The sequence below is a fragment of the Pan troglodytes genome, chromosome 1 (genome assembly GCF_028858775.2).
Source record: "Pan troglodytes isolate AG18354 chromosome 1, NHGRI_mPanTro3-v2.0_pri, whole genome shotgun sequence".
In the NCBI taxonomy this organism is placed as follows: Eukaryota; Metazoa; Chordata; class Mammalia; order Primates; family Hominidae; genus Pan; species Pan troglodytes.
In genome coordinates this window covers 71,798,432-71,812,921 of record NC_072398.2, presented here as the reverse complement: position 1 = coordinate 71,812,921, position 14,490 = coordinate 71,798,432, and the positions used below count along the sequence as shown (strand labels likewise).

Sequence of the window (14,490 nt, the reverse complement as noted above, 5' to 3'; positions counted from 1 at the left end):
TCTACAACCATCTGATCTTTGACAAACCTGACAAAAACAAGAAATGGGGAAAGGATTCCCCTATTTAATAAATGGTGCTGGGAAAACTGGCTAGCCTTATGCAGAAAACTGAAACTGGACCCCTTCCTTACACCTTAAACAAAAATTAACTCAAGATGGATTAAAGACTTAAACATTAAGACTTAAAACCATAAGAACCATAGAAGAAAACCTAGGCAATATAATCATTCTCTTGCATATGTCTTCAAAATGCCCTTTGTCCCTTCTTCATGCCCACTGCCATTTCCTTAATCTAGGACTTCATCAACTTTTACCTGATTTTCTTGCATTATCCTGTTAAGTAGTTTTCTTATCTTTATTCTCAGCTCTTCTCCCTGATTCAACCTCTAGGTTGCTACCATGAGTGCAAATCATCATATCATATTGTATCATATTGCTCCCTGCCTAAAATGCTTCAGTGGCTCCAAACTGTACATGGGACAGAGCCCAAACTATTGTTCCCCATCCTGGGTGGCAGTGTGATGCAGTGGAAAGAACATAGGCTGCAACCCAAGAGTCTGAATTCTGCCATTGCTCATGGTGGGGCTTTGAACAAGTTGCCAAACTTCTCAGAACCTCAGTTTACTCATCCTAAAATTGTTGTACAATTAAAATAGTTTCTATCTTGAAGTTTTCCATGAGGTTTAATAATAAAGTGTAGGCCAGCTGCGGTGGCTCACACCTGTAATCCTAGCACTTTGGGAGGCCAAGGTGAGCGGATCACAAGGTCAGGAGATCGAGACCATCCTGGCTAATATGGTGAAACCCTATCTTTACTAAAAATACAAAAAATTAGCTGGGCGTGGTGGCAGGCGCCTGTAGTCCCAGCTACTTGGGAGGCTGAGGCAGGAGAATGGCATGAGCCCAGGAGCCGGAGCTTGCAGTGAGTGGAGATTGTGCCACTGCATTCCAGCCTGGGTGACAGAGTGAGACTCCATCTCAAAAAAAAAAAAAAAAAGTATTAACCATAGCACTGCTGGAGTGTGAAAAAGATTAATTCCTGTTCTTAACTAAACGGTGTGACTATTGAAAATCTGTCTCTGCTGTCTTTCTAGTTTCATTTTTAACAAGTCCTTTGGTACTTTTCTCAGCCCCCTTACTCCCTGCTCTACTCTTCACCTTCCATTCATATTGTATAACCCAATCATACCTAAATATCAGGCTTTACTCAAATATGTCATGTTCTCATATCTCACTTTCCTGGCACTTGCTGTTTGCTTTACTTGTAATGCTTGTCTGTTCACCTGAATGGCTCCCCCTCACCCTTTGCTCAGCTTAAAAAGGTAACTTTTGGCTGGGCGCGGTGGCTCACGCCTGTAATCCCAGCAGTTTGGGAGGCCGAGGAGGGCGGATCACAAGGTCAGGAGATCAAGACCATCCTGGCTAACATGGTGAAACCCGGTCTCTACTAAAAATACAAAAAAAATTAGCCAGGCGTGGTGGCGGGCGCCTGTAGTCCCAGCTACTCGGGAGGGTGAGGAAGGAGAATGGCATGAACTGGTGAGGCGGACCTTGCGGTGAGCCGAGATCATGCCACTGCCCTCCAGCCTGGGGGACAGTGGGAGACTCACTCTAAAAAAAAAAAAAAAAAAAAAGTTACTCTTTTGTGAAGCCTTTCCTAACTCCCAAGGTAGTCAAATGCCCCTTTAGGGTTTCAAACATATGCCTCTTTTATAAGGCATATCATTTGAACTGTAAAACTGAACGTATGTCAGCTAACATGATGACTTCCACATGAGACTATGAGGTCCTTGTGGAAGAGGCTGGGTCTTGTTCAACTATGATTTCCCAATAAAAGTACAGAGCTTCCCATACTGTGGGCAGTGGGTAAAGGTTTGTTGAATTAATGAATGAGTCCCTGGACATGGCATTTTCCACATAGATTAGGCTCTTCTGCTCAGTGTGTATGCAAGTACATATAAGCATGCTTAGTTGAAAGAAACAGAAATCTACTCAAGGTAGCTTGAATATAAGAATAGTTTATTAAGAGAACTCTGGTGAAAAATATCACAGCTCTCCAAAGACTAGGCACTAAATCTAACCTAGGCACATGGAACTTGGAAAAGTATGGTCATACTCCCAGGTTATTCTTTTTTGTTTTTTGTTGAAATACGTGTCACTACTTTTTCATCTCCATCTGTGTCATCTTCTTGCTTCCCTAGTTGGAGATCCTTTATCTATTTATTCTATACTTTTCTGTACCTCGATGACTTCAACTTACATGTAACTTTGGCTTGCTGTGGAGTTGACTCTGGCTGAATATTCTCTTTCTATTTTATCTCTTGGTCAATGCCACCATGGCAGAGATCACTACTTTGTTCATTGCCATGTCCTCGGTTCCTGATATATTTTAGGTGCTTTATAATTCTTTATTATTTGAATTTTATGAGTATCTACAATCACCTTGTAAATTTTTTCTTTCAGTATCATAGTTTTCAATTCTCTTGAGAAAGAATCTGGTTCAAAGTCTACCCTTAGTTTAATACAAAGAGTTGGGCTTGCATAGTCATAACTATGGCTTTCTGGACCTGCCTCTTAAGCAGTCTGTGGGTGGTGGAGTTAAAGGTGGTTAGATAGCCCAAACTACATTTTTTATAGTGCCTATTAATGCACTTTCCAGAATTAGAGCCACTGCCCATCTCCTCAAAAGAGGTCACCATCCTTGGAAACCACTTTTTGAAGATTCTCTAAGAACACATTGAAAGTGAGATGAATATTCAGCTTCCACTGGGCTGACTGATCTGGGATTTTTTTCTGTCTGGGAGTACCATGGCTTCTCCCCCTAGGAAGAAAACCATGAAAAAACAAGGATGATTTTGTTTTCCCCCACCTTCTTCTCTTCAAGTTTTCACATTTACATAACTTAGCAAGGTCTAGAGACCTGATGTGGCCTGTTCAAGGACCCGTTGCTAGACTAAGGAGCAAAGTTGTGTGTTGGCATCCCACCCCACAGTTCTGCTCACTTTATGGGATTGACATGCCCATTTTGTCCTGGCAGTAAAGTTGTCTGCCAGGGAACATTACTTTGCTCTCACACATTTAGTACTTACAGATCCATATAGCAAAGGCCAATAGCCTGGATATACACAGCAGCACGTCCTTGCTAGCTAATACTCTTTTGTTGGTGCTGCGACACCTGCCACCTACCTTCCTCTACTCAGCAGCTGGCTTCCAGCACATTCATTACTCTTGAGAGAGGTGGATGGAGTTGGGATGGGGTATTCTGCTTACCTACTCTGCCTTGGTGGAGGAAAAGTTCCCCAGCATATCTGCCTGTTTCTTGTTCCCCTAAGCAGATGTACACTTACTACCCTTACTTAGCAACTTCTTTGCACTAACATGGACATATGCACCTTTTTGTTTATTTAATGTATTCCTTAAGACCTCACTGAACATCCCCCTCTGTTGGAAGGTTTACCCAAATTGGCACACACCTCTATTGCAGAATTTGTCACTTTACATTGAGGATGTTTACATGCCTATCACCTTCCTGACACATACACTCACCAAGACACTAGGTCTTAGAGCAGCAGAGACTCTGTGGCAGGTACACAGCTCCAGGTCCCTTTAGAGTATTGTCTGGCATGTGGCAAGATGTTTCATAAAATACTTGAGAGGTGAAGGCAGACTTACATGGTTTAGTGGGAAACAAACTTACTCAACTAAGAAGACGGGATTGGTTTTGGCCTTGATGCTGTCTATTTCTATGACCTTGAGAAGTCATTGAACTCTATTTCTGTCATCCACGATGCATATTACCAACTATCTGACTCACCTGCACACAGGGCTTACATTCAGCTGATGTGGTTACATCAGTTTTTAAAATATTGAAACACTTCTATACAGCCAGTGAATAGTCTTCACTCCAACCCCCATGTACTACCCTAACCACATATACTCCTCCCCTGCAGCCCCCGGATTTCCTTTTGATGGTAACCAAAGGGAGAGTATACCTGAAGAGGCCTCTAGAGCTCTGCCCTGGCACTAGGGCTGCCATCCCTTCTGATGAGTTAATGTGCTTCTGTTCTACCTGCTGATAAATACTGTGAATATCACTCTTGGCTCTGCCATAGGGTTGGGGTATCACCAAATGATACAGAGCACAGCAAGCACTTTGCACACTGTGAAGGGTTGTATACATAGACATCCTGTCCATAATTCCCCAGAAGGGATTAGAGCCACAAAGAAGGGAAGGAGCTTGTTTCTAAATTACAGCTCACCCTCTATTTAGTTGAAGGCTGAGGAAGGACTTGGTGGGGAGGGCTTGACATGCTCACAAGCTGACTGAAGGGAGTTCACACAAAAGTTCAGGTGGACCCCAGGATGGAAAAAGAGTTTCTCACAAAACCTCCTTAAAAGTGACTTGTCCGAATTCCTCACTGCAGCAGCCTGGGATTCAATTTGCAGCTTTTTTAAGCACGTACACCATCAGCTCTGTTCTCCCATCCCTCTGATTGTTCACAATTAGAAGCCCATTTCACTCTGCTCTTAGTTTGCAGGTGTCCCCTTAGGTAGGACAAGAGCAGCCTGAAAGTGGACGGTGGAGGGTGGGGAGAGCAGACTGGCTGGAATGAGGGTTTGCATGATCTGGTATTTATGGAAAATTGGAAGTGCTAATGAACCTGAGATCCATCAGGGCTTTCTCAAGGCAGGATGGTCTCTGTCAACAGACCAATTAGCACACAATTATTAGCCCTTTCTGAAAGCTTATCTGAGGCATTCTTTGAACAGTGTGTGCCTGAGTGAACTGCACTCTCCATTACCTGTATAGGCTCTCTTTATAATCTGCCAAAGCTGTCTGCCTCTTCTACAGAGAAAAGTGCAGGATTCTCTTGAACAACCCTCCAGAGATGCTGAGGTTTTCCTCACTTTGGGGCAAGGGGTGGGGCGGGGGGGCGGTTCTCAAGCTATTCTGCTTACTCAAGTCAGTACTCAGGCAATAACTGCAATGGGACCCTCTCCAGCTCCCTCTATTCTTTTCACCTCCTTTACTTATGAAGGGAGAAGACAGTGTCTCAGAGCAGAATAGCAATGAAAAGCACTATGACTCTGGAAACTAGTGAAACTTGAGTGGGCCTTTCTCACTCTGTGGGTTTTTCACTCTAACAGGAAATGAGCATGAGGATCATGGTCTTTGTCTCCTAATTCCCATCCTTGTGCCACAATTAAAGTGAAGTTACTCACACCCTTTTAATGACTTACCTAATTGATTGTCCTCTTGTGGGACTGACCTTTAGAACAGCAGAGTAAAGGTCAGAAAATTGCATCAAAGATAGCCCAGCATGATGAACAAGATGATGGTGGGGGGCGGGAAGCAGATGCATTGGTGGCAGGCAGGGATGGGGGAGGGAGAAGTGGGGGAAAAGGAAAGCTCCTATTGTGGCTGTTCTCTAGCCTGTCCTCCTCTTTGGGTCACATCTTATTTCCACTTAAGGCTTGTTAGCTTCCTTCTTTCCTGGACCTGGTTGGTGAGTGACCAAGTCAGGAGTAAGTGGATGGAAAAGCCAGTGAAAAACCCAATGACGACGGAGTGGCCAGCTTACCTGTAGGCAGGGACAGGCAAGCCTCCAAATACCATACCCCTGTGTCCCACCTCTGTCCTTCAGCCCACCCTACCCTAGAGGGGCAAACTTCCCCAGAGTAGCTGGGACAGTTATTGGCCATGGCTCTTCATATGGGGAATTAGACACTATATAGAAAGTGAAGACTTCACCTTGAAATGAGGCTGCCTCTGCTTCCCCAGTCCAGTCTGACCAGTAGCCAATCACCCACTCACCCAATAAAGAAACATGATTCAGCACCTGTGTCCACATGTGGAGGGAGGCAGGCTCATGTGTAACAGCCAGAACACTGGGGTTGTTTAAGTACGTTTCCACTTGTCTCTAAGCTCCTTACTGGCCATGACTATGTCTTATTCATCTGTGAGTTCCAAATGCTCCTTGAATATTTGTTAAATGAGCAAATGAGTAAATAAAAGAATGAATGAGTGAACCAAATAAATCTTATCCTTGCAGGTGACTGTATGACCTGGAATAAGTCATTTAACTTATCTGAGCCTTGGTTTCCTAATCTGCGTTGTAAGGATAATCAAATTGATCTGAAGTCAGTACAATTTGTTTTGCTCAATGTTAACATTCTGAGGAGAGAACACATCACTAAAATATGCTGGGTGGACTGGTCTGTTTAGAATACTTGTGTTTGACAGTGATGGCATGTAAAGGGTTTAGACTCTATTTTCTGCAGTCCTTTGACCTGCCTGCTCAGGAGACAAAAAGGTATTGAACTGGAGTCTGAGGACTCTAAAGTTAGAATCCTGTTTCTGCTACTCAACAGCACTGTGGTCTCAAGGACTGTAACTCTGAACCTTACTTTCCTCCTTGGAGAGTGATAGTAATGAGATTTGTCCCAGAGAGTTCTTGGGAAAGTTGAGTGGGATGCTCTTGGAGGAAGAATTTGGAAAACTGTAGAGAATCTGTCCCTGCCCCTGGCGTGGCCTCGGTCTAGTTCTCCCTGCTGCCTCTCATGCTCTGTGTCTATTGCTACCCCTTGGTATTTGTGTGGAGTTACCTTTCTTTATTCAATTTCCCCTCCCTTCCCTGCCACCCCTACTCATTCTTGAAAATGAATTCATGGCTTACTTCCTTCATAAAGCCTTCGTGGACTACTTCAAGCTACAGGAATCCTTCCTGCCTCTCTCCCGACTGTTTTTGCTCAGCATCACACAATCTCTCACTTTATCACTCTGCTCCATGTGTATTTTTTAAACCTAGGTCTACTAAACTCCCTTGAAGAACGTCCCTTACACTTTCATATTCACCATGGTAACAAGGCAGGGTGCTAGACACATGCACTATGCACTTCCAAGCTCTGTGCTGCAGAGATCACACTGTCCCTCCTCCTTTTCCTTGTAGTACATTTCCTCTCTTCCCACCTGTCCACTCCCTACTTCTCCTTAGGAACCAACACAGATGGTGCCTCCTTTGCTACTTCCTCTCTTGTTTCCCTTTGTTTAGAGCTGTGCTTCCTTAGAGCTCATCATGATGTGGGCTTCTACCGTGACTTGGATGTCCATCAGTCAGCTGTGTATGCACCTACCTGCCCCACAGGGTGTGATCTCCTGGAGAATGCAGTACACAATGTGTACATTGTTGCACACACCTCCCTACCCTGAAAAGCCTAGAATGTATTATACATGCATTCTCTTGTTTATTGAGTACCTACTGTGTGCCAGAAACTGTGTTAATTGTTGTCGACAACATGGTGAGCAAAATAAATATGAGCTTCCCTCTTTGGAGCCTATAGAGTGTAGGATTCAGACATGGATCACATACTTGCAGAAAGGGATGCAAAACTGCAACTCCTGTGCCTGCTGCAAAGCAGGGGGGCCTGAAGCCAGAAGAGGACGTCAGAGGTATCAGAGTGGGCTTCACGATGAACTTCAGGAAAGGTGCACTATAAATGTTTGAAGAATTGTATGGAATTAAACAGTGGCTGCTCAATAAATACTTGTTGATTGATTGTTGGCAAAGTCTTCAGAGATCCTGAGAAGAAGGGGCCTCAGGTCCCCATCATTCTTATTACATAATTATTTCAGTGCATTTAAAGCTTCCCATTTTTCATCTTATACTTTAAACATCAGGGAAAACTAATGGGCCAACTTTATAATATTTTTAAATGACTCTATGGTGTTTTGGAATATTACATGGCTATAAGAGTTTATGTATATTTAATATACTTATTAAAATATGCAGTAAGCCCATAGCTGATTTTCTCTAAGGATGTCTCAGTGCCGAGGTGGGACTTAAATGTTTAATACTAATACTAATACTCGTAACTCATATTTCTCTAGTGCTTTTCATCTTTAGGATCCGTAAAGTCTGTGAGTACCACATCAAGTGGATGTAGCTGGGCTTTCCAGCAGGCTGACAGGGACCACATATGGCCTCTTGCCTTCCTCTGGAGGGAGAAGGGGTGACTAGAGCTTAAGGTTTCACTCCTTCTCCAGCATTCTCCGCCTTTCCAGACACAAATTCCCTTTAGCTCTCTCTGAAAGGCTCTCACTTATATATAACTGCTGCTGCCAGCTATATGTAACAGATACTCACTGCCTCAGGCCAAGGAAGAAAGTGACTTTATACCTCTGGAGTACGAAAAGGAACGTATCACTTCTACAGCTGGTCGAGGACAGGACGTGGAACCTGAGATGGAGCAGCTGGAGAAGGGAAGTATAAAGGGAGTCTCCACTTGTTATCTAAACCCACTCCCTACTCCTTCCTTCTCTAGGTCACCGAGACCAGGACCGGTCCTCTGGGCTGCAGCAACTATGACAATCTGGACTCAGTCAGTTCTGTCTTGGTACAGAGTCCAGAGAACAAAGTACAGTTACTTGGTAAGCAGCACTATGATGGTTTTCATACCTTTCACACCTGATTAAAAAAAAAAAATTCCTAGATCAAATAGCGGGAAAAAATTCTGCCTGTTCCATCTGATCAAACCTTTCTTAAGACAAGAACTACCACAAGTTCTGGAACCTGTATTTAACAACTTTCCATCATGTTTTAAGAAACTTTCTGGTATGGTTTGTCCTATACCCCAGACCTATTGCTTATATCACATGACGCCTCAATCATCCCACTTCACATTCCATCTCAAGTCCTCTGTCACAATCCTATAAGAAACAGCATACCCATCCTTATAAGAAGCCTTTACCTAGTTCAACGATCTTCATTTCCCAGAAAACCCTCTGCTTTATCCTAAAGACACATTGAGGAATAGCTGGCCTTTACAGAGTGGTTAGAAGACTACCATCTCCAGCTCAACTAAGATCTGTATAAAGTGGGGGACCACTACTTACTGGAACCACAGTTTGAAGGTGGCCCCTGCTTTCTGTTATTTGTCTGTAATCTTGCACATGGGCAATTCAAAGTCAGGAGATGAGTTTGAGAAGAATAAGACTTTTGATCTGAGACAGAACAAGCAAAACTGTGAAAGATAAAGGAAAGAAAACCACACTAACCCTGGAGGCTGAGGGCTAAGGGGAGACATGCATCTCTTGCTGTCTGTTCCCCGCAGGCATCCTGGGGGCAGGGCTATGCAAACTGATTCAGTGGGAAAACTTTATTTTTCTCAAGGTCTAACTGAATTGTATTCTGTTTAAGATATTATTGTCTCAGCATTACAAAATCAATAACCCTCACTCAGGATCTACGATTACAAATTCCAGGCAACCTGAGTCAAATGCGACCCAGCAATGCTTTAGGAATTAAGAAATATATAAGAAAGAGGACTAAAAACTCGTTTATTTAGAGCTACCTAAGGCAATTAGCATTCCTCTTCACTGATGTCCCTGGATGGGCTGGGTTTGTGTCTGGAAAGTAGCAGTGAGTGAAGTTCAAAATGTCTAGTTGTTCATTTGGAATAGTTTATGCTATTTAATTTTATAGCCCAACACTCATGCAGACATTTGTCGGGGCACTGATTTTATAGCATGGGAAGTGTTCTGGTGAGGAGGAGGGAAGTGATGGGGGAGGTGAAATGAAAGGACTTGGAGAGGGTGAGTGTTGAAAGCAAGCATGTGGATTGGGTGTGTGAGGGGAACCACTCAAATGCCACAGTAGGCACAGTGCCAAGGAAGGAAAATTTAGGGGCAGTACAGAATTGGAGGTAGACCTCAAGAAAGAACAACAAACACCCACTGCTGCTAGCAATTTTAAGTTATATTTTGAGGTCTGCTGAGACTGGGATACATACTTTGAGTTCTCTGGTTTCCTGCCAAGGACAAGGTCAAGGGCCTAAAAATAAAGAGCTGGCAGACGTTTGAGGAAAGAGGAGCTCACCATATCCAGAAGTTCTCATATTCCTCACTTTCCTGGCACAAGGTCTCACAGTGTCGCTACTGGGGAGCCTCCTGCAGATCTGACCTCGAACGTGGCCCAGACTGCATCCAAAGGCATGCCTACCCTTTGTTCATCCTTTGGTAAGCTTCCAGCAGCCGCCTTGTGAGTGGCTTGAAGCCAACTAGGAGTATGTTCTGCTGTAGGTAAACTGGTAGTTACTGCAGTTGGGTGAGAAAACTGAAGCTCAGAGCAATTTAGTGCATTCTATCCAAGATCAGAAGTTAATTGGAAGAGAGCTGAGAGCCATTCATATCTATCCAGGCATGACTGATCTCAGGGCATTGACCACCATCCCACCTTCAAATCTTCTTCAGAGTTAAATCCTATTGAAATAGGACAGCCAGTCCCAGTTATATAGTATTAGCTGATGAGACAAGGGCAGGATCTGACACTAAGCAGATTCTATGAATGCTGTGATTTGGGCAGGTCACTGTGGTCTTAGGGCTTGGATTTCCTTACCTATAAAAACCTCAATATGAGCACAAATGTTATTTGCAATCATATATAAAAAGTACTCAACATAGTACCTGGGCACTGTATCCCCACAATATCTGTTCCTATCTCTTAACCAGGACAGCTTCCTTGGTCATCAGAGCTAGGGTGGGGAGGCCCAGAAGGGTCAGAATTCAATAATGTCCTAGGATGCCTACTGCTAATCTCAGTTAAGCTATAAACAGGATGGCTACAGGAGGCAGGGCAAAAAGCCCATCAAACCTTGTTTTCTCACCCAAGAAGGCTGTAAGCTCTTCTTTTATCTGAAACATCTTCCTGTTTCCATCCCAGAAATGCTGATGTGTAGCCAATAAGCCTGTTCTTATGATATGCACGCTCTCAATTTGGCTGATCTGAGGGGTTTAGCTAAGCCTTGGGCTTTGATTTTCCCATCTGCATTTTCAGATCCTCCCCCATCTGTCACTGGGGCAGCAGTAGCCTTCTCCCCCAACCAGCTCAGCAGGATTAGGCACTGTGGTGCCCATGCTTGGGCCCAGGATGCACAAGTCAGCAGAACTCCAGCTGGGATTCCTGCAGGCTTGGGCATGGGAAACTGAGTCCTCACTGGTTCTTCCCAGAGATTCCTTGACACATCCTTTCCCCAGGCCTTCAGGTGCTGCTGCCTGAGTATCTGCGTGAGCGCTTTGTAGCTGCAGCACTCAGCTACATCACGTGCAGCTCTGAGGGTGAGCTCGTCTGCAAGGAGAATGACTGCTGGTGCAAGTGCAGCCCCACCTTCCCTGAATGCAACTGCCCTGATGCTGACATCCAGGCCATGGAGGACAGCCTGCTGCAGATCCAGGACTCCTGGGCCACTCACAACCGGCAGTTTGAAGAGTCAGGTGAGCAGCCAGCTGACCCAGAATTCCTCCCTGTCAATGAGAGGTGGCTGTGAGGTACAGAGCAAGAACATGGGGAGAACAAAACTTGAGAGTTGAGGATCCTCATGGGGATCCTGACATGACCACTTAATTGTGTCTGTGACCTCAAGCAGGTTATATCACCACCCTGAGGCTCAAGTGGTTTCATTTTTTTCTAGGACATTGGTATTATGTCCATTTACATAGGTGTGTTTTAAGGACTTAATAAACAAAGATAAACATAATTAAGGGCATAGACCTTGTTTGTCTTGTTTGCTACTGCTTCCACAGTGCCTAGAGCAATGCTTGCACATAAGGTTCGCTATAAATATCTGTTGAATCAATGAAGTGCATAGAATGGTTCTAGATGACATTCAATACAATTCAGTTGTTGTTTGTTGCTGTTAAAGCTAATATCAGTTACCTTGAGACCTAGATTCAAGAGAACTGGTTTTGCATCCTTGCCTGGTTTGACAAACTTTATGACCTTGGATTAGCCGTGCAGCTTCTCAAGGTCTCAAGTTTCCTCATCTGAAAAAGAGGGAGAGTGATAATAGTGAATGGAAGGCTCACATGAGATCATGTAGATGCTCAATGTATAAAGAACTCTGCATGGTATATTTGCACATTTCGACACTAAATGAATGATATTTATGTGGATATAGTTCAAAAACATGATGTTGAATAAAACAAAGCAAGACAAAAAGGTTACATTATATATATTTATATAATGTCTTCATATAATACTATAATTTATTAAATATAATACATATGTAATACTATTTATATAATGTTTACAAACAGGATACCCAATACATGGTATTTTAATGGATAACTACATTTGTTGAAAAATAAAAAATATGTGATAATGGAAAAGAAAACATCAAGAGAGTGGTTACATCTGGATAGAGAGAAAGGGAAGTGTAGGGCCCTCACATGCAGTATATTTGGTTTGCTTTATTTCTTAAAGAAAAAAAAATCTGAAGCCAATATGGCAAAATGGCAAAAACTAATGGCAGACACATGGGATTAGTCTTTTTGCTCTGCATGCTCTTCCATACACTCAAATGTTTTAACTATGCACATACTAGATGTTAGTGCCATTACTAGGCATGATTCTCCAATCTTCTGAGGAGATGAGGAACCAGGTACATGAGAAATCAAAATGAGCTGAGGCCCCAGGGATTGCCATTTTAAGTCCTGGACAAGGCATTCGGTAGTGAAGGAGAATATGACATTCCAGTCTCCAGCCTCATGCTTTGGGCTATGGTGGTGGGTTATGGTCCATAACATGACTTTGGGCCTTTACTACTATGAGTTACTGCTGATGAATAAATCAGGGCTCTCTAGACCTCTACCAGGAGACCTGGTAGCTGCAGGTCCCAAGGAAAAGCAGAGCAATGCACAGAAACCTGAGCATGAGTTCAGAAGTCATGGTGTGCCCAGGAAGCTCTAAGGAGAACCTAGACTCAGCAGAAGCTTTGAAGCAGAAGGCAGGTTGCTTCTAAATTTGCTGTAGGGCAGAATGGATATCTGTCCAAGAGCTGAAGCTGAAAAGAGAAGAAGAGTATCTTAGAGAGTCAGAGAGGAGGACATGGGTGGGAGAGGCTGGTCTCAGGGACTGGAGGATTTATAGAAAGATTTCTGAGCTGGGTGCTGCATCTTCTCTGTGCCCACATGTGCCAGTCTGGGTGCACACTCACCTTCATGAGGGCCCCACATGTTCCATATGGGTTTTGTGGTGTTATTGAAGAGGATTGGCCTTGAGATAGTGTTGTGGATGTCTTAGAAGGAAGTATAAAGGGGGAAAGAGATGCATCCAAGGTCATTAGCAATAGCAGGAACTCTGGCCCCTCTGAGGGTGGCAGAGATCTGTTTTGAAATTCAGAGGCATAGGAGCAGAAAAGATGAGAAAGTTCCCGAGGCCATATTTTACAACATGTTAATTATTTCTCAATAAAGTTGTTCATTTTTTTAAAAATGCACCTGGGAGAATGGGTGTGCAGCCTCCTTCCTCATGCAGTAACTTTGAAGGGCCCTGGATCTGGGCAGCGTCCACTTGCCCCTACCAGAGTTCTGCATAGCTACCCGTCAGCTCAGGTCCTGTGTTCTTGTCCACAGAAGAGTTCCAGGCCCTGCTGAAAAGGCTGCCCGATGACCGGTTCCTGAACTCCACAGCTATCTCCCAGTTCTGGGCCATGGACACCAGCCTTCAGCACCGCTACCAGCAGCTGGGAGCTGGCTTGAAAGTGCTGTTCAAAAAGACCCATCGGATCGTCCGCCGGCTCTTCAACCTCTGCAAGCGCTGCCATCGCCAGCCTCGCTTCCGCCTGCCCAAGGAGAGGTGAGCACCCCCTGGATGCTACAGCCAGAGCTCAGCACCTCCCCTGACAGCTGCTGAGGCCAAGGAGAACCCTCTGTCCAATGTAGGGGATCAGGGAGTGGTGACTCACACATAGCCTTCCAGTTATCTTGACCTACTCACGTGTGTCATTCTCAGCTGTGAGTTGCGTCTGAAGTGAGAGAGAGAAAAAAAGATGGGCTGATTTTACTATTATCTAAATTATAGTTGATTCAAATGTTATTCTAGTAATACTCTAATTCTCATTTACTGATTTCCATTTTAATAAGTCTTAGAAAAAAAGGGATGGAGTTAAATTTCATCCAGCAATTGCATCTGATGAAAAACACACACACTGGCTTGTGTCAAACAAATGATTCTGCTCTGGGTCACAGGAGGAAAAAAAGTGGAGACCTGCACCCTCAGGGATACAGTGGGGCTGTATCATTACAAGTATCCACTTGTTCATCCACTGATTCATTTATTTATATGACAAGTTTTTGAATCCATATTCCATGCCTTACTATTAAGCTGCAGGGGTATTCGTGAATTGGAAAGATTTAACAAACAGAAACATAAAAACTAGAAAATTATAACTATGTGGCAACCACTTAAATTTATGGTGGTAGAACATAAATCAAACGGATAGTCTCCTAGAGGTAAAATCAGAAATGAAAGCTTCCTTGGAGAAGAAAGTCTTGGCCACATTTTGTGGGAAGAGAGGGAAATGATCTGGTACACGTGAGGTAGGACAGTCTTCCAGGCAAAGGAGCTGCCTTCACGGCCAGCAACCCAGTGGTACGGCTCTATCAGAGGCACAGGTAAGAAGAGAAGCATACGAAGAAGTGGTTTTGAGAGGAGT

At 43.9% G+C, this 14,490-nt stretch overlaps 1 protein-coding gene across 2 annotated transcripts in view; it reads left to right on the top strand.

Annotated features, from left to right (window-relative positions):
- Positions 1–14,490, top strand: part of BRINP2 (BMP/retinoic acid inducible neural specific 2) — a 111,458-nt gene that overhangs the window by 94,270 nt on the left and 2,698 nt on the right. For both annotated transcript variants that reach the window (XM_001153570.7, XM_009438846.5), the window contains 3 exons: positions 8,323–8,428; positions 11,033–11,269; positions 13,409–13,631. In XM_001153570.7, coding sequence (XP_001153570.1) covers positions 8,323–8,428; positions 11,033–11,269; positions 13,409–13,631 — 566 coding nt within the window. The remainder of the gene's footprint in view (positions 1–8,322; positions 8,429–11,032; positions 11,270–13,408; positions 13,632–14,490) is intronic.